The sequence below is a fragment of the Melospiza melodia genome, chromosome 6 (assembly GCF_035770615.1).
Source record: "Melospiza melodia melodia isolate bMelMel2 chromosome 6, bMelMel2.pri, whole genome shotgun sequence".
In the NCBI taxonomy this organism is placed as follows: domain Eukaryota; kingdom Metazoa; phylum Chordata; class Aves; order Passeriformes; family Passerellidae; genus Melospiza; species Melospiza melodia.
Window position 1 is genome coordinate 8,694,399 of NC_086199.1, and position 25,555 is coordinate 8,719,953.

The window sequence follows — 25,555 nt, forward strand, 5'->3', positions numbered from 1 at the left end:
ATTTGTTTGATGTAATTTCTGCCTGACATTGCATATTTTTATAATCTTCAGGATTTTTTTATATAACAAGTAGATACTAGTAATAAAAAGAAGGTTTTAAGGTATGTTTTTTATTTTCTGTTGCACCTATATTTAGGTTACTGCTAATCTTCTGAATACTATTTGTTCTTTTAGGAAAATGAGATCAGTGAGAGTATTCCTGAAGAAACACTGCAAGTTTCAGGAAAATCCATTTCAGAAGAAGACAGGGAAACATTAATTGTAAGCCAAAGAGTAGGAAGAAGTAAGAGACCTAAAAAAGATAGATTATCATGGCCAAAATTTCAATCAATCAAAAATAAAAAGATATTGAGGCACAGAAGATCTCATAGTACATCAGATGCATATGAGCCTGCTTTGCAGGATATTTCACCTACAAGCACGGACACAGAGTCTCAATTTCCACAAGAGGTCCATACCAAAGAGAAAAAAGGAGGCCAAAGGAAGCTGAAGTTCCCTAGCATTGGATTCAGAATGCACAGGTCCAAACCAGAACCACAAGAGAAGCAAAAAAAAGAAATAAAAACGACACTGATCTCTGAAAGAGAAAAAATGCATAATTATGATATAAGCCTGGAAAATCCCGAAATTTTAACTGTTGAATATACCACATCTCCTGCTTATGAAATGAAGACAGGGGAGGGACACGAAACTTTAACAAAAGACTTAAAAGAAATTAAAAATGGCATTCCATCTCATGTAAAACAATGCCCTGAAGTTGAAATAAGCATTGAAAAAGACAAGGAAGCATCATCAAAATTTAATGTACCTGAAGTACCAGACATAACAACAGAGATACCAAAGCCTAGTTTAGAAATTGCTGATCTGAAAGTGAGCCCAACTAAAAAATCACCACAAGCCTCATCAAAATCCCGAAAAAAGAAACAGAAGGGAACAGCAGATAAAAAAGATGGAGAAAGTGGAATTAACATAGACTTGATGGGTCACAGTACTAAAGGAACTGTACAGGTAAAAGGCCTAGAAATTGGCACTGCTAAAGTAGAATTAAAGACATCTGAAACAATGGAAACAGGAGAAAAACAAGCAGAAGAAGACACACAAATACTAAATATTCAGAAAATAAATTATGGAATTTCAGTGCTGAAAAGAAAAGAGACAGAGACTGACATTACCAAACAGGGAAGTGATGTTCCACAGTCAGTACCGGAAAAAACAGCTGATATGACTACAGAGGACAGCAGGAATTTCAATGTGAAAACTAGTTTGCCAGATGCACAAACAGAGGTATCTACTTGGAAAATACAAATGCCATCATTCAAAGTGGCCAAAGCACCTAAAACAGACACGAAAATAACAAGAGAAGAAAGCAAAGAGGACACAGAAGATAGGATAAAAAAGGAAAGCATGGAGGAAGATGCCATGCCCGCAAATGACAAATCCTTAAACATAGAAATTGAAATGAAGAGAGGAGAAAAAGATATAGAGGGGAAAGAAAGCAAATTCAGACTGCCGAAGTTAAAATTGCCTACATTTACCTGGACAAATACCAAGGAAGAAACAGCCATACTTGAAGCACAGATAACTGACAGGGAAGTACAAGTGCAAACGCTGGAAAATGCAGGAGGACTTCGAGTAAGTGGACCACCAGAAAAAATTACGTTTCCAAGTGTTCAAACACAAATAGGAATATCCATAGGAAACAAAGATGAAAACAAAATAGTAAAAAAAGGTGAAGGCGACTTGACAAGTCCGAAAAAACCAAACATAAAATCTTCCCAAAAGGAAATAAAACCGGAAGATACAAAAGGAAAAATACAGATTTCAAAACCAGATATTGAAATAGATAAGTGGGAATTAGATAAAAAATCAAAACCTGAAATTTCAGAAATCACGCCATCTAAAATCAAAGCTCCCAAGGTAGACATCAGTCTGCCCTCCGTCGATGTCACTCTTCCCCAAGCCAGCATCGACCTGCAGGCGCCCGAGGCCAGCCTTAGTCTTGAAGGAGAAGCCAAAGTGCCAGAGAAGGAGGTCACCAAGACCAAGGACGGCAAGTTCAAGATGCCCAAGTTCGGCATGCCTTCCTTTGGCTGGTCCAGCAGCAGAGAGGCCAAGGGCACCGTGGCCGCCGAGGTGGACGTCAGCCTGCCGGAGCCTCAGGTGACGATGCCTTCCGGAACCGCCGAAGTGGAGATGACCCTGCCCGCGGCCGATATCCAAGCGCCCGGTGTGGAGGTGACCGTGGAGACGGGCACGGTAGCAGCAGAGGGTGAGAAAGGCCGATTCAAGATGCCCGACGTCAAGATGCCCAGCGTCAAGCTGCCCAAAGTCAAAGCTCCCCAGGCACAGGTCAGCCTGCCCAAGGCCGAGGTCTCGCTGCCCAAAGGCCTGGAGGGCGAAGTCGCCCTGCAGGGCCCCGAGGCCGAAGCCAGCCTGGAGGTGGCCGCTGGCAAAGCGGAGGGCGGCGGCATGAAAATACACATGCCCAAAGTCAAGGTGCCCAGCGTGGTCTTCTCCAAGCCCACCATCAAGTCTCCCAAACTGGAGGCAGACGTCAGCCTCCCGCAGGCAGAGCTCAAGGCCACCGACATCACTGTCACGGCCCCCGATGTCAAGCTGCCCTCCGTTGAAGGCTCCCTCGAGCTCCAGGCGCCCGACGTAGATGTCAAAGCTCCCTCCGCCGAGGGCAAGCTGGAGCTGGAAGGCACGGGCCTGAAAGGCAAGCTCAAGATGCCCAAATTTGACAAGCCCAAATTCACAGTCTCCTCCCCCAAGGCTGAGGTGCCCACAGCCGAGGTCAGCCTGCCCAGCGCTGAGGTTGAGCTGCCATCGGCCACCGTGACGGCCTCAACCAAGGGCACTGGCGTGAAGCTGGAGAAGCCCTCCCTCAAGATGCCCAAAGCTGACATCAAAGCTCCCAAGGTGGATGTCACTCTGCCCTCCGTCGATGTCACTCTTCCACAAGCCAGCGTCGACCTGCAGGCGCCCGAGGCCAGCCTTAGTCTTGAAGGAGAAGCCAAAGTGCCAGAGAAGGAGGTCACCAAGACCAAGGACGGCAAGTTCAAGATGCCCAAGTTCGGCATGCCTTCCTTTGGCTGGTCCAGCAGCAGAGAGGCCAAGGGCACCGTGGCCGCCGAGGTGGACGTCAGCCTGCCGGAGCCTCAGGTGACAGTGCCGTCCGGAACCGCCGAAGTGGAGGTGACCCTGCCCGCGGCCGATATCCAAGCGCCCGGTGTGGAGGTGACCGTGGAGACGGGCACGGTAGCAGCAGAGGGTGAGAAAGGCCGATTCAAGATGCCCGACGTCAAGATGCCCAGCGTCAAACTGCCCAAAGTCAAAGCTCCCCAGGCACAGGTCAGCCTGCCCAAGGCCGAGGTCTCGCTGCCCAAAGGCCTGGAGGGCGAAGTCGCCCTGCAGGGCCCCGAGGCCGAAGCCAGCCTGGAGGTGGCCGCTGGCAAAGCGGAGGGCGGCGGCATGAAAATACACATGCCCAAAGTCAAGGTGCCCAGCGTGGTCTTCTCCAAGCCCACCATCAAGTCTCCCAAACTGGAGGCAGACGTCAGCCTCCCGCAGGCAGAGCTCAAGGCCACCGACATCACTGTCACGGCCCCCGATGTCAAGCTGCCCTCCGTTGAAGGCTCCCTCGAGCTCCAGGCGCCCGATGTAGATGTCAAAGCTCCCTCCGCCGAGGGCAAGCTGGAGCTGGAAGGCACGGGCCTGAAAGGCAAGCTCAAGATGCCCAAATTTGACAAGCCCAAATTCACAGTCTCCTCCCCCAAGGCCGAGGTGCCCACAGCCGAGGTCAGCCTGCCCAGCGCTGAGGTTGAGCTGCCATCGGCCACCGTGACGGCCTCAACCGAGGGCACTGGCGTGAAGCTGGAGAAGCCCTCCCTCAAGATGCCCAAAGCTGACATCAAAGCTCCCAAGGTGGACGTCACTCTGCCCTCCGTCGATGTCACTCTTCCACAAGCCAGCGTCGACCTGCAGGCGCCCGAGGCCAGCCTTAGTCTTGAAGGAGAAGCCAAAGTGCCAGAGAAGGAGGTCACCAAGACCAAGGACGGCAAGTTCAAGATGCCCAAGTTCGGCATGCCTTCCTTTGGCTGGTCCAGCAGCAGAGAGGCCAAGGGCACCGTGGCCGCCGAGGTGGACGTCAGCCTGCCGGAGCCTCAGGTGACGGTGCCGTCCGGAACCGCCGAAGTGGAGGTGACCCTGCCCGCGGCCGATATCCAAGCGCCCGGTGTGGAGGTGACCGTGGAGACGGGCACGGTAGCAGCAGAGGGTGAGAAAGGCCGATTCAAGATGCCCGACGTCAAGATGCCCAGCGTCAAGCTGCCCAAAGTCAAAGCTCCCCAGGCACAGGTCAGCCTGCCCAAGGCCGAGGTCTCGCTGCCCAAAGGCCTGGAGGGCGAAGTCGCCCTGCAGGGCCCCGAGGCCGAAGCCAGCCTGGAGGTGGCCGCTGGCAAAGCGGAGGGCGGCGGCATGAAAATACACATGCCCAAAGTCAAGGTGCCCAGCGTGGTCTTCTCCAAGCCCACCATCAAGTCTCCCAAACTGGAGGCAGACGTCAGCCTCCCGCAGGCAGAGCTCAAGGCCACCGACGTCACTGTCACGGCCCCCGATGTCAAGCTGCCCTCCGTTGAAGGCTCCCTCGAGCTCCAGGCGCCCGATGTAGATGTCAAAGCTCCCTCCGCCGAGGGCAAGCTGGAGCTGGAAGGCACGGGCCTGAAAGGCAAGCTCAAGATGCCCAAATTTGACAAGCCCAAATTCACAGTCTCCTCCCCCAAGGCCGAGGTGCCCACAGCCGAGGTCAGCCTGCCCAGCGCTGAGGTTGAGCTGCCATCGGCCACCGTGACGGCCTCAACCGAGGGCACTGGCGTGAAGCTGGAGAAGCCCTCCCTCAAGATGCCCAAAGCTGACATCAAAGCTCCCAAGGTGGACGTCACTCTGCCCTCCGTCGATGTCACTCTTCCACAAGCCAGCGTCGACCTGCAGGCGCCCGAGGCCAGCCTTAGTCTTGAAGGAGAAGCCAAAGTGCCAGAGAAGGAGGTCACCAAGACCAAGGACGGCAAGTTCAAGATGCCCAAGTTTGGCATGCCTTCCTTTGGCTGGTCCAGCAGCAGAGAGGCCAAGGGCACCGTGGCCGCCGAGGTGGACGTCAGCCTGCCGGAGCCTCAGGTGACGGTGCCGTCCGGAACCGCCGAAGTGGAGGTGACCCTGCCCGCGGCCGATATCCGAGCGCCCGGTGTGGAGGTGACCGTGGAGACGGGCACGGTAGCAGCAGAGGGTGAGAAAGGCCGATTCAAGATGCCCGACGTCAAGATGCCCAGCGTCAAACTGCCCAAAGTCAAAGCTCCCCAGGCACAGGTCAGCCTGCCCAAGGCCGAGGTCTCGCTGCCCAAAGGCCTGGAGGGCGAAGTCGCCCTGCAGGGCCCCGAGGCCGAAGCCAGCCTGGAGGTGGCCGCTGGCAAAGCGGAGGGCGGCGGCATGAAAATACACATGCCCAAAGTCAAGGTGCCCAGCGTGGTCTTCTCCAAGCCCACCATCAAGTCTCCCAAACTGGAGGCAGACGTCAGCCTCCCGCAGGCAGAGCTCAAGGCCACCGACATCACTGTCACGGCCCCCGATGTCAAGCTGCCCTCCGTTGAAGGCTCCCTCGAGCTCCAGGCGCCCGACGTAGATGTCAAAGCTCCCTCCGCCGAGGGCAAGCTGGAGCTGGAAGGCACGGGCCTGAAAGGCAAGCTCAAGATGCCCAAATTTGACAAGCCCAAATTCACAGTCTCCTCCCCCAAGGCCGAGGTGCCCACAGCCGAGGTCAGCCTGCCCAGCGCTGAGGTTGAGCTGCCATCGGCCACCGTGACGGCCTCAACCGAGGGCACTGGCGTGAAGCTGGAGAAGCCCTCCCTCAAGATGCCCAAAGCTGACATCAAAGCTCCCAAGGTGGACGTCACTCTGCCCTCCGTCGATGTCACTCTTCCACAAGCCAGCGTCGACCTGCAGGCGCCCGAGGCCAGCCTTAGTCTTGAAGGAGAAGCCAAAGTGCCAGAGAAGGAGGTCACCAAGACCAAGGACGGCAAGTTCAAGATGCCCAAGTTCGGCATGCCTTCCTTTGGCTGGTCCAGCAGCAGAGAGGCCAAGGGCACCGTGGCCGCCGAGGTGGACGTCAGCCTGCCGGAGCCTCAGGTGACGGTGCCGTCCGGAACCGCCGAAGTGGAGGTGACCCTGCCCGCGGCCGATATCCAAGCGCCCGGTGTGGAGGTGACCGTGGAGACGGGCACGGTAGCAGCAGAGGGTGAGAAAGGCCGATTCAAGATGCCCGACGTCAAGATGCCCAGCGTCAAGCTGCCCAAAGTCAAAGCTCCCCAGGCACAGGTCAGCCTGCCCAAGGCCGAGGTCTCGCTGCCCAAAGGCCTGGAGGGCGAAGTCGCCCTGCAGGGCCCCGAGGCCGAAGCCAGCCTGGAGGTGGCCGCTGGCAAAGCGGAGGGCGGCGGCATGAAAATACACATGCCCAAAGTCAAGGTGCCCAGCGTGGTCTTCTCCAAGCCCACCATCAAGTCTCCCAAACTGGAGGCAGACGTCAGCCTCCCGCAGGCAGAGCTCAAGGCCACCGACGTCACTGTCACGGCCCCCGATGTCAAGCTGCCCTCCGTTGAAGGCTCCCTCGAGCTCCAGGCGCCCGACGTAGATGTCAAAGCTCCCTCCGCCGAGGGCAAGCTGGAGCTGGAAGGCACGGGCCTGAAAGGCAAGCTCAAGATGCCCAAATTTGACAAGCCCAAATTCACAGTCTCCTCCCCCAAGGCCGAGGTGCCCACAGCCGAGGTCAGCCTGCCCAGCGCTGAGGTTGAGCTGCCATCGGCCACCGTGACGGCCTCAACCGAGGGCACTGGCGTGAAGCTGGAGAAGCCCTCCCTCAAGATGCCCAAAGCTGACATCAAAGCTCCCAAGGTGGACGTCACTCTGCCCTCCGTCGATGTCACTCTTCCACAAGCCAGCGTCGACCTGCAGGCGCCCGAGGCCAGCCTTAGTCTTGAAGGAGAAGCCAAAGTGCCAGAGAAGGAGGTCACCAAGACCAAGGACGGCAAGTTCAAGATGCCCAAGTTTGGCATGCCTTCCTTTGGCTGGTCCAGCAGCAGAGAGGCCAAGGGCACCGTGGCCGCCGAGGTGGACGTCAGCCTGCCGGAGCCTCAGGTGACGGTGCCGTCCGGAACCGCCGAAGTGGAGGTGACCCTGCCCGCGGCCGATATCCAAGCGCCCGGTGTGGAGGTGACCGTGGAGACGGGCACGGTAGCAGCAGAGGGTGAGAAAGGCCGATTCAAGATGCCCGACGTCAAGATGCCCAGCGTCAAGCTGCCCAAAGTCAAAGCTCCCCAGGCACAGGTCAGCCTGCCCAAGGCCGAGGTCTCGCTGCCCAAAGGCCTGGAGGGCGAAGTCGCCCTGCAGGGCCCCGAGGCCGAAGCCAGCCTGGAGGTGGCCGCTGGCAAAGCGGAGGGTGGCGGCATGAAAATACACATGCCCAAAGTCAAGGTGCCCAGCGTGGTCTTCTCCAAGCCCACCATCAAGTCTCCCAAACTGGAGGCAGACGTCAGCCTCCCGCAGGCAGAGCTCAAGGCCACCGACATCACTGTCACGGCCCCCGATGTCAAGCTGCCCTCCGTTGAAGGCTCCCTCGAGCTCCAGGCGCCCGACGTAGATGTCAAAGCTCCCTCCGCCGAGGGCAAGCTGGAGCTGGAAGGCACGGGCCTGAAAGGCAAGCTCAAGATGCCCAAATTTGACAAGCCCAAATTCACAGTCTCCTCCCCCAAGGCCGAGGTGCCCACAGCCGAGGTCAGCCTGCCCAGCGCTGAGGTTGAGCTGCCATCGGCCACCGTGACGGCCTCAACCGAGGGCACTGGCGTGAAGCTGGAGAAGCCCTCCCTCAAGATGCCCAAAGCTGACATCAAAGCTCCCAAGGTGGACGTCACTCTGCCCTCCGTCGATGTCACTCTTCCACAAGCCAGCGTCGACCTGCAGGCGCCCGAGGCCAGCCTTAGTCTTGAAGGAGAAGCCAAAGTGCCAGAGAAGGAGGTCACCAAGACCAAGGACGGCAAGTTCAAGATGCCCAAGTTCGGCATGCCTTCCTTTGGCTGGTCCAGCAGCAGAGAGGCCAAGGGCACCGTGGCCGCCGAGGTGGACGTCAGCCTGCCGGAGCCTCAGGTGACGGTGCCGTCCGGAACCGCCGAAGTGGAGGTGACCCTGCCCGCGGCCAATATCCAAGCGCCCGGTGTGGAGGTGACCGTGGAGACGGGCACGGTAGCAGCAGAGGGTGAGAAAGGCCGATTCAAGATGCCCGACGTCAAGATGCCCAGCGTCAAGCTGCCCAAAGTCAAAGCTCCCCAGGCACAGGTCAGCCTGCCCAAGGCCGAGGTCTCGCTGCCCAAAGGCCTGGAGGGCGAAGTCGCCCTGCAGGGCCCCGAGGCCGAAGCCAGCCTGGAGGTGGCCGCTGGCAAAGCGGAGGGCGGCGGCATGAAAATACACATGCCCAAAGTCAAGGTGCCCAGCGTGGTCTTCTCCAAGCCCACCATCAAGTCTCCCAAACTGGAGGCAGACGTCAGCCTCCCGCAGGCAGAGCTCAAGGCCACCGACGTCACTGTCACGGCCCCCGATGTCAAGCTGCCCTCCGTTGAAGGCTCCCTCGAGCTCCAGGCGCCCGATGTAGATGTCAAAGCTCCCTCCGCCGAGGGCAAGCTGGAGCTGGAAGGCACGGGCCTGAAAGGCAAGCTCAAGATGCCCAAATTTGACAAGCCCAAATTCACAGTCTCCTCCCCCAAGGCTGAGGTGCCCACAGCCGAGGTCAGCCTGCCCAGCGCTGAGGTTGAGCTGCCATCGGCCACCGTGACGGCCTCAACCGAGGGCACTGGCGTGAAGCTGGAGAAGCCCTCCCTCAAGATGCCCAAAGCTGACATCAAAGCTCCCAAGGTGGACGTCACTCTGCCCTCCGTCGATGTCACTCTTCCACAAGCCAGCGTCGACCTGCAGGCGCCCGAGGCCAGCCTTAGTCTTGAAGGAGAAGCCAAAGTGCCAGAGAAGGAGGTCACCAAGACCAAGGACGGCAAGTTCAAGATGCCCAAGTTCGGCATGCCTTCCTTTGGCTGGTCCAGCAGCAGAGAGGCCAAGGGCACCGTGGCCGCCGAGGTGGACGTCAGCCTGCCAGAGCCTCAGGTGACGGTGCCGTCCGGAACCGCCGAAGTGGAGGTGACCCTGCCCGCGGCCGATATCCAAGCGCCCGGTGTGGAGGTGACCGTGGAGACGGGCACGGTAGCAGCAGAGGGTGAGAAAGGCCGATTCAAGATGCCCGACGTCAAGATGCCCAGCGTCAAGCTGCCCAAAGTCAAAGCTCCCCAGGCACAGGTCAGCCTGCCCAAGGCCGAGGTCTCGCTGCCCAAAGGCCTGGAGGGCGAAGTCGCCCTGCAGGGCCCCGAGGCCGAAGCCAGCCTGGAGGTGGCCGCTGGCAAAGCGGAGGGCGGCGGCATGAAAATACACATGCCCAAAGTCAAGGTGCCCAGCGTGGTCTTCTCCAAGCCCACCATCAAATCTCCCAAACTGGAGGCAGACGTCAGCCTCCCGCAGGCAGAGCTCAAGGCCACCGACATCACTGTCACGGCCCCCGATGTCAAGCTGCCCTCCGTTGAAGGCTCCCTCGAGCTCCAGGCGCCCGACATAGATGTCAAAGCTCCCTCCGCCGAGGGCAAGCTGGAGCTGGAAGGCACGGGCCTGAAAGGCAAGCTCAAGATGCCCAAATTTGACAAGCCCAAATTCACAGTCTCCTCCCCCAAGGCTGAGGTGCCCACAGCCGAGGTCAGCCTGCCCAGCGCTGAGGTTGAGCTGCCATCGGCCACTGTGACGGCCTCAACCGAGGGCACTGGCGTGAAGCTGGAGAAGCCCTCCCTCAAGATGCCCAAAGCTGACATCAAAGCTCCCAAGGTGGACGTCACTCTGCCCTCCGTCGATGTCACTCTTCCACAAGCCAGCGTTGACCTGCAGGCGCCCGAGGCCAGCCTTAGTCTTGAAGGAGAAGCCAAAGTGCCAGAGAAGGAGGTCACCAAGACCAAGGACGGCAAGTTCAAGATGCCCAAGTTCGGCATGCCTTCCTTTGGCTGGTCCAGCAGCAGAGAGGCCAAGGGCACCGTGGCCGCCGAGGTGGACGTCAGCCTGCCGGAGCCTCAGGTGACAGTGCCGTCCGGAACCGCCGAAGTGGAGGTGACCCTGCCCGCAGCCGATATCCAAGCGCCCGGTGTGGAGGTGACCGTGGAGACGGGCACGGTAGCAGCAGAGGGTGAGAAAGGCCGATTCAAGATGCCCGACGTCAAGATGCCCAGCGTCAAGCTGCCCAAAGTCAAAGCTCCCCAGGCACAGGTCAGCCTGCCCAAGGCCGAGGTCTCGCTGCCCAAAGGCCTGGAGGGCGAAGTCGCCCTGCAGGGCCCCGAGGCCGAAGCCAGCCTGGAGGTGGCCGCTGGCAAAGCGGAGGGCGGCGGCATGAAAATACACATGCCCAAAGTCAAGGTGCCCAGCGTGGTCTTCTCCAAGCCCACCATCAAGTCTCCCAAACTGGAGGCAGACGTCAGCCTCCCGCAGGCAGAGCTCAAGGCCACCGACATCACTGTCACGGCCCCCGATGTCAAGCTGCCCTCCGTTGAAGGCTCCCTCGAGCTCCAGGCGCCCGACGTAGATGTCAAAGCTCCCTCCGCCGAGGGCAAGCTGGAGCTGGAAGGCACGGGCCTGAAAGGCAAGCTCAAGATGCCCAAATTTGACAAGCCCAAATTCACAGTCTCCTCCCCCAAGGCCGAGGTGCCCACAGCCGAGGTCAGCCTGCCCAGCGCTGAGGTTGAGCTGCCATCGGCCACCGTGACGGCCTCAACCGAGGGCACTGGCGTGAAGCTGGAGAAGCCCTCCCTCAAGATGCCCAAAGCTGACATCAAAGCTCCCAAGGTGGACGTCACTCTGCCCTCCGTCGATGTCACTCTTCCACAAGCCAGCGTCGACCTGCAGGCGCCCGAGGCCAGCCTTAGTCTTGAAGGAGAAGCCAAAGTGCCAGAGAAGGAGGTCACCAAGACCAAGGACGGCAAGTTCAAGATGCCCAAGTTCGGCATGCCTTCCTTTGGCTGGTCCAGCAGCAGAGAGGCCAAGGGCACCGTGGCCGCCGAGGTGGACGTCAGCCTGCCGGAGCCTCAGGTGACGGTGCCGTCCGGAACCGCCGAAGTGGAGGTGACCCTGCCCGCGGCCGATATCCAAGCGCCCGGTGTGGAGGTGACCGTGGAGACGGGCACGGTAGCAGCAGAGGGTGAGAAAGGCCGATTCAAGATGCCCGACGTCAAGATGCCCAGCGTCAAGCTGCCCAAAGTCAAAGCTCCCCAGGCACAGGTCAGCCTGCCCAAGGCCGAGGTCTCGCTGCCCAAAGGCCTGGAGGGCGAAGTCGCCCTGCAGGGCCCCGAGGCCGAAGCCAGCCTGGAGGTGGCCGCTGGCAAAGCGGAGGGCGGCGGCATGAAAATACACATGCCCAAAGTCAAGGTGCCCAGCGTGGTCTTCTCCAAGCCCACCATCAAGTCTCCCAAACTGGAGGCAGACGTCAGCCTCCCGCAGGCAGAGCTCAAGGCCACCGACGTCACTGTCACGGCCCCCGATGTCAAGCTGCCCTCCGTTGAAGGCTCCCTCGAGCTCCAGGCGCCCGACGTAGATGTCAAAGCTCCCTCCGCCGAGGGCAAGCTGGAGCTGGAAGGCACGGGCCTGAAAGGCAAGCTCAAGATGCCCAAATTTGACAAGCCCAAATTCACAGTCTCCTCCCCCAAGGCCGAGGTGCCCACAGCCGAGGTCAGCCTGCCCAGCGCTGAGGTTGAGCTGCCATCGGCCACCGTGACGGCCTCAACCGAGGGCACTGGCGTGAAGCTGGAGAAGCCCTCCCTCAAGATGCCCAAAGCTGACATCAAAGCTCCCAAGGTGGACGTCACTCTGCCCTCCGTCGATGTCACTCTTCCACAAGCCAGCGTCGACCTGCAGGCGCCCGAGGCCAGCCTTAGTCTTGAAGGAGAAGCCAAAGTGCCAGAGAAGGAGGTCACCAAGACCAAGGACAGCAAGTTCAAGATGCCCAAGTTCGGCATGCCTTCCTTTGGCTGGTCCAGCAGCAGAGAGGCCAAGGGCACCGTGGCCGCCGAGGTGGACGTCAGCCTGCCGGAGCCTCAGGTGACGGTGCCGTCCGGAACCGCCGAAGTGGAGGTGACCCTGCCCGCGGCCGATATCCAAGCGCCTGGTGTGGAGGTGACCGTGGAGACGGGCACGGTAGCAGCAGAGGGTGAGAAAGGCCGATTCAAGATGCCCGACGTCAAGATGCCCAGCGTCAAGCTGCCCAAAGTCAAAGCTCCCCAGGCACAGGTCAGCCTGCCCAAGGCCGAGGTCTCGCTGCCCAAAGGCCTGGAGGGCGAAGTCGCCCTGCAGGGCCCCGAGGCCGAAGCCAGCCTGGAGGTGGCCGCTGGCAAAGCGGAGGGCGGCGGCATGAAAATACACATGCCCAAAGTCAAGGTGCCCAGCGTGGTCTTCTCCAAGCCCACCATCAAGTCTCCCAAACTGGAGGCAGACGTCAGCCTCCCGCAGGCAGAGCTCAAGGCCACCGACGTCACTGTCACGGCCCCCGATGTCAAGCTGCCCTCCGTTGAAGGCTCCCTCGAGCTCCAGGCGCCCGATGTAGATGTCAAAGCTCCCTCCACCGAGGGCAAGCTGGAGCTGGAAGGCACGGCCCTGAAAGGCAAGCTCAAGATGCCCAAATTTGACAAGCCCAAATTCACAGTCTCCTCCCCCAAGGCTGAGGTGCCCACAGCCGAGGTCAGCCTGCCCAGCGCTGAGGTTGAGCTGCCATCGGCCACCGTGACGGCCTCAACCGAGGGCACTGGCGTGAAGCTGGAGAAGCCCTCCCTCAAGATGCCCAAAGCTGACATCAAAGCTCCCAAGGTGGACGTCACTCTGCCCTCCGTCGATGTCACTCTTCCACAAGCCAGCGTCGACCTGCAGGCGCCCGAGGCCAGCCTTAGTCTTGAAGGAGAAGCCAAAGTGCCAGAGAAGGAGGTCACCAAGACCAAGGACGGCAAGTTCAAGATGCCCAAGTTCGGCATGCCTTCCTTTGGCTGGTCCAGCAGCAGAGAGGCCAAGGGCACCGTGGCCGCCGAGGTGGACGTCAGCCTGCCGGAGCCTCAGGTGACAGTGCCGTCCGGAACCGCCGAAGTGGAGGTGACCCTGCCCGCAGCCGATATCCAAGCGCCCGGTGTGGAGGTGACCGTGGAGACGGGCACGGTAGCAGCAGAGGGTGAGAAAGGCCGATTCAAGATGCCCGACGTCAAGATGCCCAGCGTCAAACTGCCCAAAGTCAAAGCTCCCCAGGCACAGGTCAGCCTGCCCAAGGCCGAGGTCTCGCTGCCCAAAGGCCTGGAGGGCGAAGTCGCCCTGCAGGGCCCCGAGGCCGAAGCCAGCCTGGAGGTGGCCGCTGGCAAAGCGGAGGGCGGCGGCATGAAAATACACATGCCCAAAGTCAAGGTGCCCAGCGTGGTCTTCTCCAAGCCCACCATCAAGTCTCCCAAACTGGAGGCAGACGTCAGCCTCCCGCAGGCAGAGCTCAAGGCCACCGACATCACTGTCACGGCCCCCGATGTCAAGCTGCCCTCCGTTGAAGGCTCCCTCGAGCTCCAGGCGCCCGACGTAGATGTCAAAGCTCCCTCCGCCGAGGGCAAGCTGGAGCTGGAAGGCACGGGCCTGAAAGGCAAGCTCAAGATGCCCAAATTTGACAAGCCCAAATTCACAGTCTCCTCCCCCAAGGCCGAGGTGCCCACAGCCGAGGTCAGCCTGCCCAGCGCTGAGGTTGAGCTGCCATCGGCCACCGTGACGGCCTCAACCGAGGGCACTGGCGTGAAGCTGGAGAAGCCCTCCCTCAAGATGCCCAAAGCTGACATCAAAGCTCCCAAGGTGGACGTCACTCTGCCCTCCGTCGATGTCACTCTTCCACAAGCCAGCGTCGACCTGCAGGCGCCCGAGGCCAGCCTTAGTCTTGAAGGAGAAGCCAAAGTGCCAGAGAAGGAGGTCACCAAGACCAAGGACGGCAAGTTCAAGATGCCCAAGTTCGGCATGCCTTCCTTTGGCTGGTCCAGCAGCAGAGAGGCCAAGGGCACCGTGGCCGCCGAGGTGGACGTCAGCCTGCCGGAGCCTCAGGTGACGGTGCCGTCCGGAACCGCCGAAGTGGAGGTGACCCTGCCCGCGGCCGATATCCAAGCGCCCGGTGTGGAGGTGACCGTGGAGACGGGCACGGTAGCAGCAGAGGGTGAGAAAGGCCGATTCAAGATGCCCGACGTCAAGATGCCCAGCGTCAAGCTGCCCAAAGTCAAAGCTCCCCAGGCACAGGTCAGCCTGCCCAAGGCCGAGGTCTCGCTGCCCAAAGGCCTGGAGGGCGAAGTCGCCCTGCAGGGCCCCGAGGCCGAAGCCAGCCTGGAGGTGGCCGCTGGCAAAGCGGAGGGCGGCGGCATGAAAATACACATGCCCAAAGTCAAGGTGCCCAGCGTGGTCTTCTCCAAGCCCACCATCAAGTCTCCCAAACTGGAGGCAGACGTCAGCCTCCCGCAGGCAGAGCTCAAGGCCACCGACGTCACTGTCACGGCCCCCGATGTCAAGCTGCCCTCCGTTGAAGGCTCCCTCGAGCTCCAGGCGCCCGACGTAGATGTCAAAGCTCCCTCCGCCGAGGGCAAGCTGGAGCTGGAAGGCACGGGCCTGAAAGGCAAGCTCAAGATGCCCAAATTTGACAAGCCCAAATTCACAGTCTCCTCCCCCAAGGCCGAGGTGCCCACAGCCGAGGTCAGCCTGCCCAGCGCTGAGGTTGAGCTGCCATCGGCCACCGTGACGGCCTCAACCGAGGGCACTGGCGTGAAGCTGGAGAAGCCCTCCCTCAAGATGCCCAAAGCTGACATCAAAGCTCCCAAGGTGGATGTCACTCTGCCCTCCGTCGATGTCACTCTTCCACAAGCCAGCGTCGACCTGCAGGCGCCCGAGGCCAGCCTTAGTCTTGAAGGAGAAGCCAAAGTGCCAGAGAAGGAGGTCACCAAGACCAAGGACGGCAAGTTCAAGATGCCCAAGTTCGGCATGCCTTCCTTTGGCTGGTCCAGCAGCAGAGAGGCCAAGGGCACCGTGGCCGCCGAGGTGGACGTCAGCCTGCCGGAGCCTCAGGTGACAGTGCCGTCCGGAACCGCCGAAGTGGAGGTGACCCTGCCCGCAGCCGATATCCAAGCGCCCGGTGTGGAGGTGACCGTGGAGACGGGCACGGTAGCAGCAGAGGGTGAGAAAGGCCGATTCAAGATGCCCGACGTCAAGATGCCCAGCGTCAAGCTGCCCAAAGTCAAAGCTCCCCAGGCACAGGTCAGCCTGCCCAAGGCCGAGGTCTCGCTGCCCAAAGGCCTGGAGGGCGAAGTCGCCCTGCAGGGCCCCGAGGCCGAAGCCAGCCTGGAGGTGGCCGCTGGCAAAGCGGAGGGCGGCGGCATGAAAATACACATGCCCAAAGTCAAGGTGCCCAGCGTGGTCTTCTCCAAGCCCACCATCAAGTCTCCCAAACTGGAGGCAGACGTCAGCCTCCCGCAGGCAGAGCTCAAGGCCACCGACATCACTGTCACGGCCCCCGATGTCAAGCTGCCCTCCGTTGAAGGCTCCCTCGAGCTCCAGGCGCCCGACGTAGATGTCAAAGCTCCCTCCGCCGAGGGCAAGCTGGAGCTGGAAGGCACGGGCCTGAAAGGCAAGCTCAAGATGCCCAAATTTGACAAGCCCAAATTCACAGTCTCCTCCCCCAAGGCCGAGGTGCCCACAGCCGAGGTCAGCCTGCCCAGCGCTGAGGTTGAGCTGCCATCGGCCACCGTGACGGCCTCAACCGAGGGCACTGGCGTGAAGCTGGAGAAGCCCTCCCTCAAGATGCCCAAAGCTGACATCAAAGCTCCCAAGGTGGACGTCACTCTGCCCTCCGTCGATGTCACTCTTCCACAAGCCAGCGTCGACCTGCAGGCGCCCGAGGCCAGCCTTAGTCTTGAAGGAGAAGCCAAAGTGCCAGAGAAGGAGGTCACCAAGACCAAGGACGGCAAGTTCAAGATGCCCAAGTTTGGCATGCCTTCCTTTGGCTGGTCCAGCAGCAGAGAGGCCAAGGGCACCGTGGCCGCCGAGGTGGACGTCAGCCTGCCGGAGCCTCAGGTGACGGTGCCGTCCGGAACCGCCGAAGTGGAGGTGACCCTGCCCGCGGCCGATATCCAAGCGCCCGGTGTGGAGGTGACCGTGGAGACGGGCACGGTAGCAGCAGAGGGTGAGAAAGGCCGATTCAAGATGCCCGACGTCAAGATGCCCAGCGTCAAGCTGCCCAAAGTCAAAGCTCCCCAGGCACAGGTCAGCCTGCCCAAGGCCGAGGTCTCGCTGCCCAAAGGCCTGGAGGGCGAAGTCGCCCTGCAGGGCCCCGAGGCCGAAGCCAGCCTGGAGGTGGCCGCTGGCAAAGCGGAGGGCGGCGGCATGAAAATACACATGCCCAAAGTCAAGGTGCCCAGCGTGGTCTTCTCCAAGCCCACCATCAAGTCTCCCAAACTGGAGGCAGACGTCAGCCTCCCGCAGGCAGAGCTCAAGGCCACCGACGTCACTGTCACGGCCCCCGATGTCAAGCTGCCCTCCGTTGAAGGCTCCCTCGAGCTCCAGGCGCCCGATGTAGATGTCAAAGCTCCCTCCGCCGAGGGCAAGCTGGAGCTGGAAGGCACGGGCCTGAAAGGCAAGCTCAAGATGCCCAAATTTGACAAGCCCAAATTCACAGTCTCCTCCCCCAAGGCCGAGGTGCCCACAGCCGAGGTCAGCCTGCCCAGCGCTGAGGTTGAGCTGCCATCGGCCACCGTGACGGCCTCAACCGAGGGCACTGGCGTGAAGCTGGAGAAGCCCTCCCTCAAGATGCCCAAAGCTGACATCAAAGCTCCCAAGGTGGACGTCACTCTGCCCTCCGTCGATGTCACTCTTCCACAAGCCAGCGTCGACCTGCAGGCGCCCGAGGCCAGCCTTAGTCTTGAAGGAGAAGCCAAAGTGCCAGAGAAGGAGGTCACCAAGACCAAGGACGGCAAGTTCAAGATGCCCAAGTTCGGCATGCCTTCCTTTGGCTGGTCCAGCAGCAGAGAGGCCAAGGGCACCGTGGCCGCCGAGGTGGACGTCAGCCTGCCGGAGCCTCAGGTGACGGTGCCTTCCGGAACCGCCGAAGTGGAGGTGACCCTGCCCGCGGCCGATATCCAAGCGCCCGGTGTGGAGGTGACCGTGGAGACGGGCACGGTAGCAGCAGAGGGTGAGAAAGGCCGATTCAAGATGCCCGACGTCAAGATGCCCAGCGTCAAGCTGCCCAAAGTCAAAGCTCCCCAGGCACAGGTCAGCCTGCCCAAGGCCGAGGTCTCGCTGCCCAAAGGCCTGGAGGGCGAAGTCGCCCTGCAGGGCCCCGAGGCCGAAGCCAGCCTGGAGGTGGCCGCTGGCAAAGCGGAGGGTGGCGGCATGAAAATACACATGCCCAAAGTCAAGGTGCCCAGCGTGGTCTTCTCCAAGCCCACCATCAAGTCTCCCAAACTGGAGGCAGACGTCAGCCTCCCGCAGGCAGAGCTCAAGGCCACCGACATCACTGTCACGGCCCCCGATGTCAAGCTGCCCTCCGTTGAAGGCTCCCTCGAGCTCCAGGCGCCCGACGTAGATGTCAAAGCTCCCTCCGCCGAGGGCAAGCTGGAGCTGGAAGGCACGGGCCTGAAAGGCAAGCTCAAGATGCCCAAATTTGACAAGCCCAAATTCACAGTCTCCTCCCCCAAGGCCGAGGTGCCCACAGCCGAGGTCAGCCTGCCCAGCGCTGAGGTTGAGCTGCCATCGGCCACCGTGACGGCCTCAACCGAGGGCACTGGCGTGAAGCTGGAGAAGCCCTCCCTCAAGATGCCCAAAGCTGACATCAAAGCTCCCAAGGTGGACGTCACTCTGCCCTCCGTCGATGTCACTCTTCCACAAGCCAGCGTCGACCTGCAGGCGCCCGAGGCCAGCCTTAGTCTTGAAGGAGAAGCCAAAGTGCCAGAGAAGGAGGTCACCAAGACCAAGGACGGCAAGTTCAAGATGCCCAAGTTCGGCATGCCTTCCTTTGGCTGGTCCAGCAGCAGAGAGGCCAAGGGCACCGTAGCTGCTGAGGTGGACGTCAGACTCCCAGAGCCTCAAATGACATTGCCCTCGGGTCCCGCCATCCTGGATGTATCATTTTCTGAGTCTGAGATCGAAGCACCAAGCTGTGATGTTGCCCTAGATTCTTCTTCTTATAAAGAGGTGGAAGCTGGTAAATCTAAAACTTCTCTGTTTAAAATGCCTAAAATTTCTCTTTCTAAAAGTTTCAAACCTCATGTACAAAGTCAATCTGGATATGATGTTTCTGTTTCTGAAACTCTTTTTTATCCTTCAACTGAGGAAGCGTCTTCTGTTCCTTCTGAGTGTGTTGAACCTAAACGTTTTTCTGATGTTAAGGGGGAGAGTGCATCTAAAAGTGCTAAATTCAGAGTTCCTAGCATTGGTTTCTCTAAATCTGAAATGACTTCATCTAAAATTGATCTGGAGTCCTCATTACAAAAGGGGGATATTACTCTTACTAAATACCAAATTAATTTAACCGAATCAGAATCAAAAATAGCACCTCTTGCTGATGAAAATCTTTCAGATTTTGAAATTTTAAATGAAGATTGTTCTGAGGAGCAAGGAGGTTTAAAGCTAGAGAGCAAAACCACATCTGCTGAAATATCTTTGGTTGACACAGAGGTCACAGTTAAAATTCCTAAATTCCGAAAACCAAAATTCAGAATTCGATCTAAGGGAAAAGCATCTGAAAGTGACATTTGTTCCAATGTGGAAAGTGAAATTTCCAAGGGAAGGATAACATCTGATATGACTGGTCCTGATATTGAAAAACCAGCTCAAATATCTGATGCCCATCTTGGTGTAAAGGTACATAAGCCTTCACTTGAAGTTGTTCTGGATGCACCAACAATGGATCCAAATCTCTCACCCATGGAGGTTACCTTTCCAAACTTAGAAGCAGAAATCCATGGCCCAGATTTAGAGTGCAAGGCAGAACAGGAAGTAGTTACAGGAGAAAAGAGCACTGAGGAGAAAGAAAACAAATTTAAATCATCAAAACTGAAACTGCCTTCATTTAGGTGGTCCCCAAAGAAAGAAGCTATTGCTCCTTCTCACGTTGAGGAACATCTGGAAGGACCCACTTTGTCTGGAGACATGGGATCTGAATTAACTTTTCCTACTCCTGAGAATCAATACCTTCATGAAGAATTTGACACAACAGAGAAAGATGGTGAAAAGGCCAAAACCAAGAAGTCCCAATTTACCATGCCAAAGATCTCATTCCCTAAAATTAAGGGCCACAAAGTACAGGTCTCTCTGCCTGTAGTGGAAACTGATGTTTCTGGACCCAAACAAGAAAAAGAAGGTGTTTTTGTTCAGAAATCTGAGAAAGGAAGTAGTGGAGAAGTTGCAGGACTGGGAATAAAAGGTCCTAAAGTTACAGTCCCAACTTCAGAATTTTCCAAACCAGAAGCCAAAGCTCCCAAAATAGAGATGGATATTAGCATGCCTACAGGTGAGGTCAAAGTTCCTACCTGTGAAGGAGATGATCTGACACTGAAATCAGCTGCTGCTAGTGCCAGCCTCCCCACCTCAGAGATTGAGTTGATACCTGAAGGTTTACTTGAGGTGAAGAGTCCTGACATAAGTGTTGAAAGAACATCAAGTGAAATTGCTGTGGGTGATGTAGAGATAAAAGCTGGAGGTTCTGAAGGGAAAACAAAAATGTCTAAGTTCCAAATGCCAAAGGTAGGAATTACACTTTCTAAAGGGAAAGGGTCAGAAAAGGATGTTGGCCAATCCAAATCAGAAGTCACGGTTCCCCAACTAAAAGCAACAGTAGAAATATCTGACATTGCTGTTGAAGGACCAGACTTGAAGGTAGAATGTGGCACAGAAACAAGGACTTACAGTCCTGAAGCCAAAATTACCAAAACTGACAGTAAGACATCAGAGGCTGATGTTCACCTTCCATCAGCTGACATTCCTATTCCAAAAACAGACAGTGATATTCAGAATTCAGATGCAGCAGTAAAGATCAAGGGGGAAATAAAGCAAGATGGAGATGGAGAAGAGAAAGAAGGACATTTCAAAATGCCCAAATTCAAACTTCCATCCTTCAGTTGGTCACCAAAGAAGGAAGCAAGTGTTAAATCTGATTCTGAAGCAAATTTGGAACATCAAAAGCTTGCTGTCATGTCAAGCAGAATAGACACAGAAGTGAAAGAATCTGCAACTGATGATCAAGGTAGTGGGCCAGACCTTGATCTGGAAATATCTGCAGGAAAAGTTGAACAAAAAAGTCCAGTTAAAAAGCCTCAATTTGTCATGCCTAAAATTTCACTCTCCAAGATCAAGGTTCCAAAATCTCAAAAAGTTGAAGCTGATGCTACTCTTCCTAAAAGAGAAATAGAGGGTGATGATTCTATTAAGATACCTGATATAGAAAAATGTCATCCTGAAGGGACTGATGAAGGAGCACAAATCAATATAAAACTGGCTGACACTATGGTTCACACTCTGGAGTTTTCCAGAGTAGAAACTGAGGCCTCTAAAACTGAAATAACAGTCAGCTCAGCAAAGATTGATGCTTCTTTAACTCCCTCAGAGGGGAGTTTTCAACAGGTTGACTTAAAAATAAGTTCTACCAATGAATGTAACATTCAAAAAACAGGTACTAAGCTCCCCAAAGGAGAAGCTTCAGTTGATTTGAAGAGCCCTGATATATTAACAGAAAGCTCATCAGTTGTGGATGGAAGAAAAGTGAAACTGGAAGGTCCTGAAGGGAAGATTAAAATGCCCAAATTCCAGAAGGGAAAGTTTGGAATCTCCCGAACAAAAGGGAAAGTCCCAGAGACAGAGATCAGCTCTCCAAAAATAGAAGCTGAGCTACCCCAACTAAGAACAACAAACGAAATTGCTGACATTGCTGTGGGAGTTCCAGCATCAGAACTTACATCTGTCATGTCAGATCTTGGAGTAGTTGATTGTAAGATAAAAACACCCCAAGCTCTGACAGGTGGCATTGAAGATGCAAAGGTAGACATAAGCACCAAACCAAAGACAGAAGGGGTTAGTGAGAGTCTTGAGGAGAAGGAAATCAAATTAAAAGAACATGAAATAAAAGCTGAAGAAGTTCAGACTGAAGAACATCAAGGATGGTTTAAAATGCCCAAATTCAGAATACCTGGATTTGGCAGGTCATCCTTAAAGGAAAAGAAAAGTGATGCCGATATTGAAAGAAGTATGGAAAAAGCTCAGGCAACTATTCCTTCTGCTAAAGTACAAACTGAAACAAGTGCTCCTGAAAATACCTTCTCATTACCACATGCAGTTGCTGAAATTACTATTGGAAAAGAAGGGATTCAAAAATTAGAAGATTCTGTGAAGAGTTCTAATATTAGCTTGCCAAAGATTGAAGGAGATATTTCATTATCCACAGAAAGAACAGACAGTAGAGTGAATATTCCAAAAACTGAAACTTATGCAGACGTAGTTAAGCGCAGTGCTGAAGGACATACTTCAGAAATCACAGTGTCTGCAGCAGAATTGTCTAAATCATACCCAAGCACTTCAGAAACTGACAAAGACAAGAGTTCAACACATAGGTTTCCTACATGTACTCTGACATCTCCAGAGCATAAAGGCAAATCACAGGATATAAATGTCCCAATGGTAGAAAGTTCCATGAAGTTAGAGACATCAGGGGTAGGATGCAAGCCGTCATCAGCTGAAATGACTCTGGATGCAACACAGAAGAGAATAGATGTTAATCTTCCAAAGGAAGAGCTAGATATTCAAAACAAAGAGGCAGCAATTAAAAAAGGAAAGATAAAGGGGGAGGTGAAAATCACAGGAAAAGACGGTGAAGAAAGTCATTTAAAAAGGACTACGTGTGAATGGTCTACAGGAAAAGGATCAGAAGATGGTACTTATGTTACTGCTAAGCTGGAAGATCTAAAGGTGGAAGTTCCAACATTGAAGACGGATGTAAAAATTACTGGAGTAGATCCTGAAATGAAATTTCGAGTGAAGAGTGTTGAGAAGGATGTGTCTGCAGGAGTGGAAGTGCAAGTAGAAGACAGAGCAGAAACAAGTAAAATAAAAGCATACAAGTTTAAGATTCCAAGGTTTGGAATGTTGCATTCTGAAATCAAGGGGTTTGAAGATGATACCAATTTGCCAAAGTCAGAAGCTGATTCAGCACCTGAAAGTGAAAGAGGCACAGCAGAAATGCAGTTACAAAAACTAGAAGGATCAATTGGCCTGAAAAGTCCAGTTCTAGATTGTATAGAAGCATCTGCCAGAGTAACAGGGGAAACAGTGGACCAAACACAAGGTGTTCCAGAAGTAAGTGTAAGAATTCCCAAACTAAAAATACCAAGATTCACTTTCAGAACTCCCCCAATTGAGGCTGATGTTTTACTGTCAAAAGTAGTAACAGATCCAAAGGGTTCTAGTACTGACATTGAAATAGTGCAACTGCAAGCAAGCTCTGCTATCCCTGAAGAAACAGCAGGAGCTGTAGAGCGGGGTGTTCAAAAAGCAAAAAGCAAAATTATGACACTGACTGAACCTGACATTAAAACAGCCCAAATGACAGCTACCATAGAGTCCTCCCTTTCAAGTGCAGGGCAAGACATTCATTGGTCTTACATAGAGGGCCAAGAAGTAAGTGAAAAAGTAGAACCTGAACATGTTGCTATTGAGCGGTGTGAGATTTACACTACTGAAATAGTGAAAGAGTCAGAGATTCTGTCATCAGAGGTCAGAACTGCTACTTTGGGATTCTCGTTGCTCAAGGCCAAGTTGCCTGAATCTCACAGTGATTTAGATGTGCAGGTTCAGCAGCCATCTCCAACAGGAGATGCATCAGTGAGAAAACCTACAGGTGCTGGTGAAAGCTTTGGAGTAGCAGCACAGGGAAGTGGCAGTGCTGAGCTTAAACTATCTGACAAATCACACCGTGGGTCTGAAGAATCTAGAGGAAAAGTAAGTCTGTCAAAGTTAAAAACATCTGCTGCTGAAGTAAAGGGTTCCAGTAAACTTGATGAGAGTTTTCCTGGTAAATCACCAGAGGGAATAACTGAAGCTCCTGACTCTGAAGAAGAAGATGTAGTTGAAGCAGTGGAAGGTGAAGAAAAAGACATAACCAATGAGAAAGAAAAGACTGATAGTAAAAGATCTCCTGGAAGATTTAAATTTTGGCTTCCAAGTATTGGCTTTTCATCTTCTGGGGATGAAACAAGCATAGATGCAAAAGCAGAAATTAAAAAATCAGTTCCAGAAGATGTGAAACCCGCTGACACATCAGATGATTCCTCTAAGCAGGCTGAAAAAGCTGGATGGTTTAGATTTCCCAAGCTTGGTTTCACATCTCCTTCCAAAAAGGCTAAGTCTGTTGACAAAGAAGAGGTGGGTCATAAAGAGGGGACACTCTCGGATGAAGATAGCCCAACAGATAAGCCAGATGTGTTTTTTGATGCACAAGAAAGCTTATCACCTAAAGAAATAGGAGAAGGTGAAAAAGCTGAAATTGATGGGGCCTCATCTATTGTGACATCTTCAGCAAGAACTGAACTAATCTTGTTGGAGGAAGAAAAAGATAGTAAATCTAATATTGTTGGAGATACAGCCAAATGAAGGTTGTATTTTCTCAATCCTCAATGAAAACAAAATCATCCACAGAAAAGAATGTTTTCCTAATTTTCTACTTACTGAAAATTAAAAGCCAAGGTTGGTATTCATGTAAATACTTGAACAAATTTTCAAGTACATGGATGTACTAGATTGTACACTAATAAAAATGATTTTTTCCTATCTGCCCCAAGGGCAACAATTATGACAGGTGTAGATGAGCCCATAGGTTGAGCAAAGTCTGAGTAGATACCAGAACCATGAAAGTAAATCATTGAAAGGCTCAACGATACCAAAAGACTTGTTAAAGTGGCTTCTCAAAACACATCAGTTACGTTTAGATTACACATTATTTCCAGAATGGGCTCTAAACTAGTATTATGAGAACTATACTTACCTGTTTAGATTTTGGAACTTTCTGATCTACTTTTGCTTTGTTATTAAAATATTTTTCTTTATTTCAGCTAAGGTAGTATGTATATTCCACAAACATATTAAAATATAAAATAAAAATTAAATATTAGTGTAGAGAGACTAATGCTTTGCCTCTTCCTCTCTTTTCATTTTTTTATTATTGTGGCAGGTCATATTTAGCCTTACAATAATTAAAAAAAAAAGAACAGCAAAAACCAACAGAATAATTTCAAGACCAAAAAACATGTAACTAAATCATGTTTGTAAGATACCAAAATAAAACATGCTTACAAAGAATATTATTCAAATGTGGATAAATAAATTTTAATGTATATACTTATGGGATAGTGAAATGCTTAGAAAGATCTGCCACACTGGTGGAATTGCCTCAGAGATTTTCTGGGAAAGGAGGTGTATATAATTATTTGCTCCTTTGTTTATATTAACGCTTCTCTCAAGTGCACTATGAAAACCAGGGTGTGTATGTGACAGCCTTCACATGTACCATTAAAGCACTGGCTGTATTCTTAATTCACAATAAACTCACTATATGAATAATAACTTGAGTGGTGTGAGTTACTGACATTTCTCATTTGGAAAATCCCAGCTTAAATTTGTAAAAGTTTGCAGGTACTTCATGTACTTAATGACAGCACAGTTCCTTAATGTAAGGGTAATGGAGACTTTTCACTCAAAGTTGAATCATAGAATATGTTGAGTCAGAAGGAACCTGTCAGGATCCTTGAATCCCACTCCTGGCCCTGCACAGGACACCCCAATGCTCCCTCCATGTGTGCGAGAGCATTGTACAAAGGCTGCTTGAACTCCGTCATGCTTGGGGCTGTGGCCGCTGCCCTGGGGAGTCTGTCCCAGTGCTCAAACACCCTTTGGGTGAAAAACCTTTTCCTAACATCCATCCTAAATCCCTCATGACTCAGCTCCAGCCATTTCCTTGGGTCTTTTCACTGGCCATGAGAATGAAGAGGTTGGCACCTGCCCCTCTGCTTCCCCTCATGAGGATTTGAAGGCCACACTGAGCTCTCCCCTCAGTCTCCTCCAGGCTGGACAGACCAAGTGACTTCAGCCACTCCTCATACAGCTTCCCCTTCATCATCCCTGTGGCCTCCTTTGGACTCTCTCTAATGCCTTTATTTTTATTGTGGCACCCAAAACTGCTCACAGGACTCCAGACAAGGCTGCCTCAGCACAGAGCAGAGCAGGACAATCCCCTCAAATACAAAAACATTTTCCTGGGAGACTTTACTCACTAGTTCCCTGAGCAACATGAAGTCAGCTCTCCTCCTGTCCAGAGTTGAAGTTTTGCTATTCCTTTTCCTCCTTTGAGATTTTAATTTCT

At 54.4% G+C, this 25,555-nt stretch overlaps 1 protein-coding gene across 1 annotated transcript in view; it reads left to right on the plus strand.

The window, feature by feature from the left end:
* Nucleotides 1-24,759, plus strand: part of AHNAK2 (AHNAK nucleoprotein 2) — a 30,042-nt gene extending 5,283 nt beyond the window's left edge. The window contains exon 7 of the mRNA XM_063159358.1: nucleotides 175-24,759. Coding sequence (XP_063015428.1) covers nucleotides 175-23,790 — 23,616 coding nt within the window. The 3' untranslated portion in view covers nucleotides 23,791-24,759. The remainder of the gene's footprint in view (nucleotides 1-174) is intronic.
* Nucleotides 24,760-25,555: the final 796 nt, after the last annotated feature.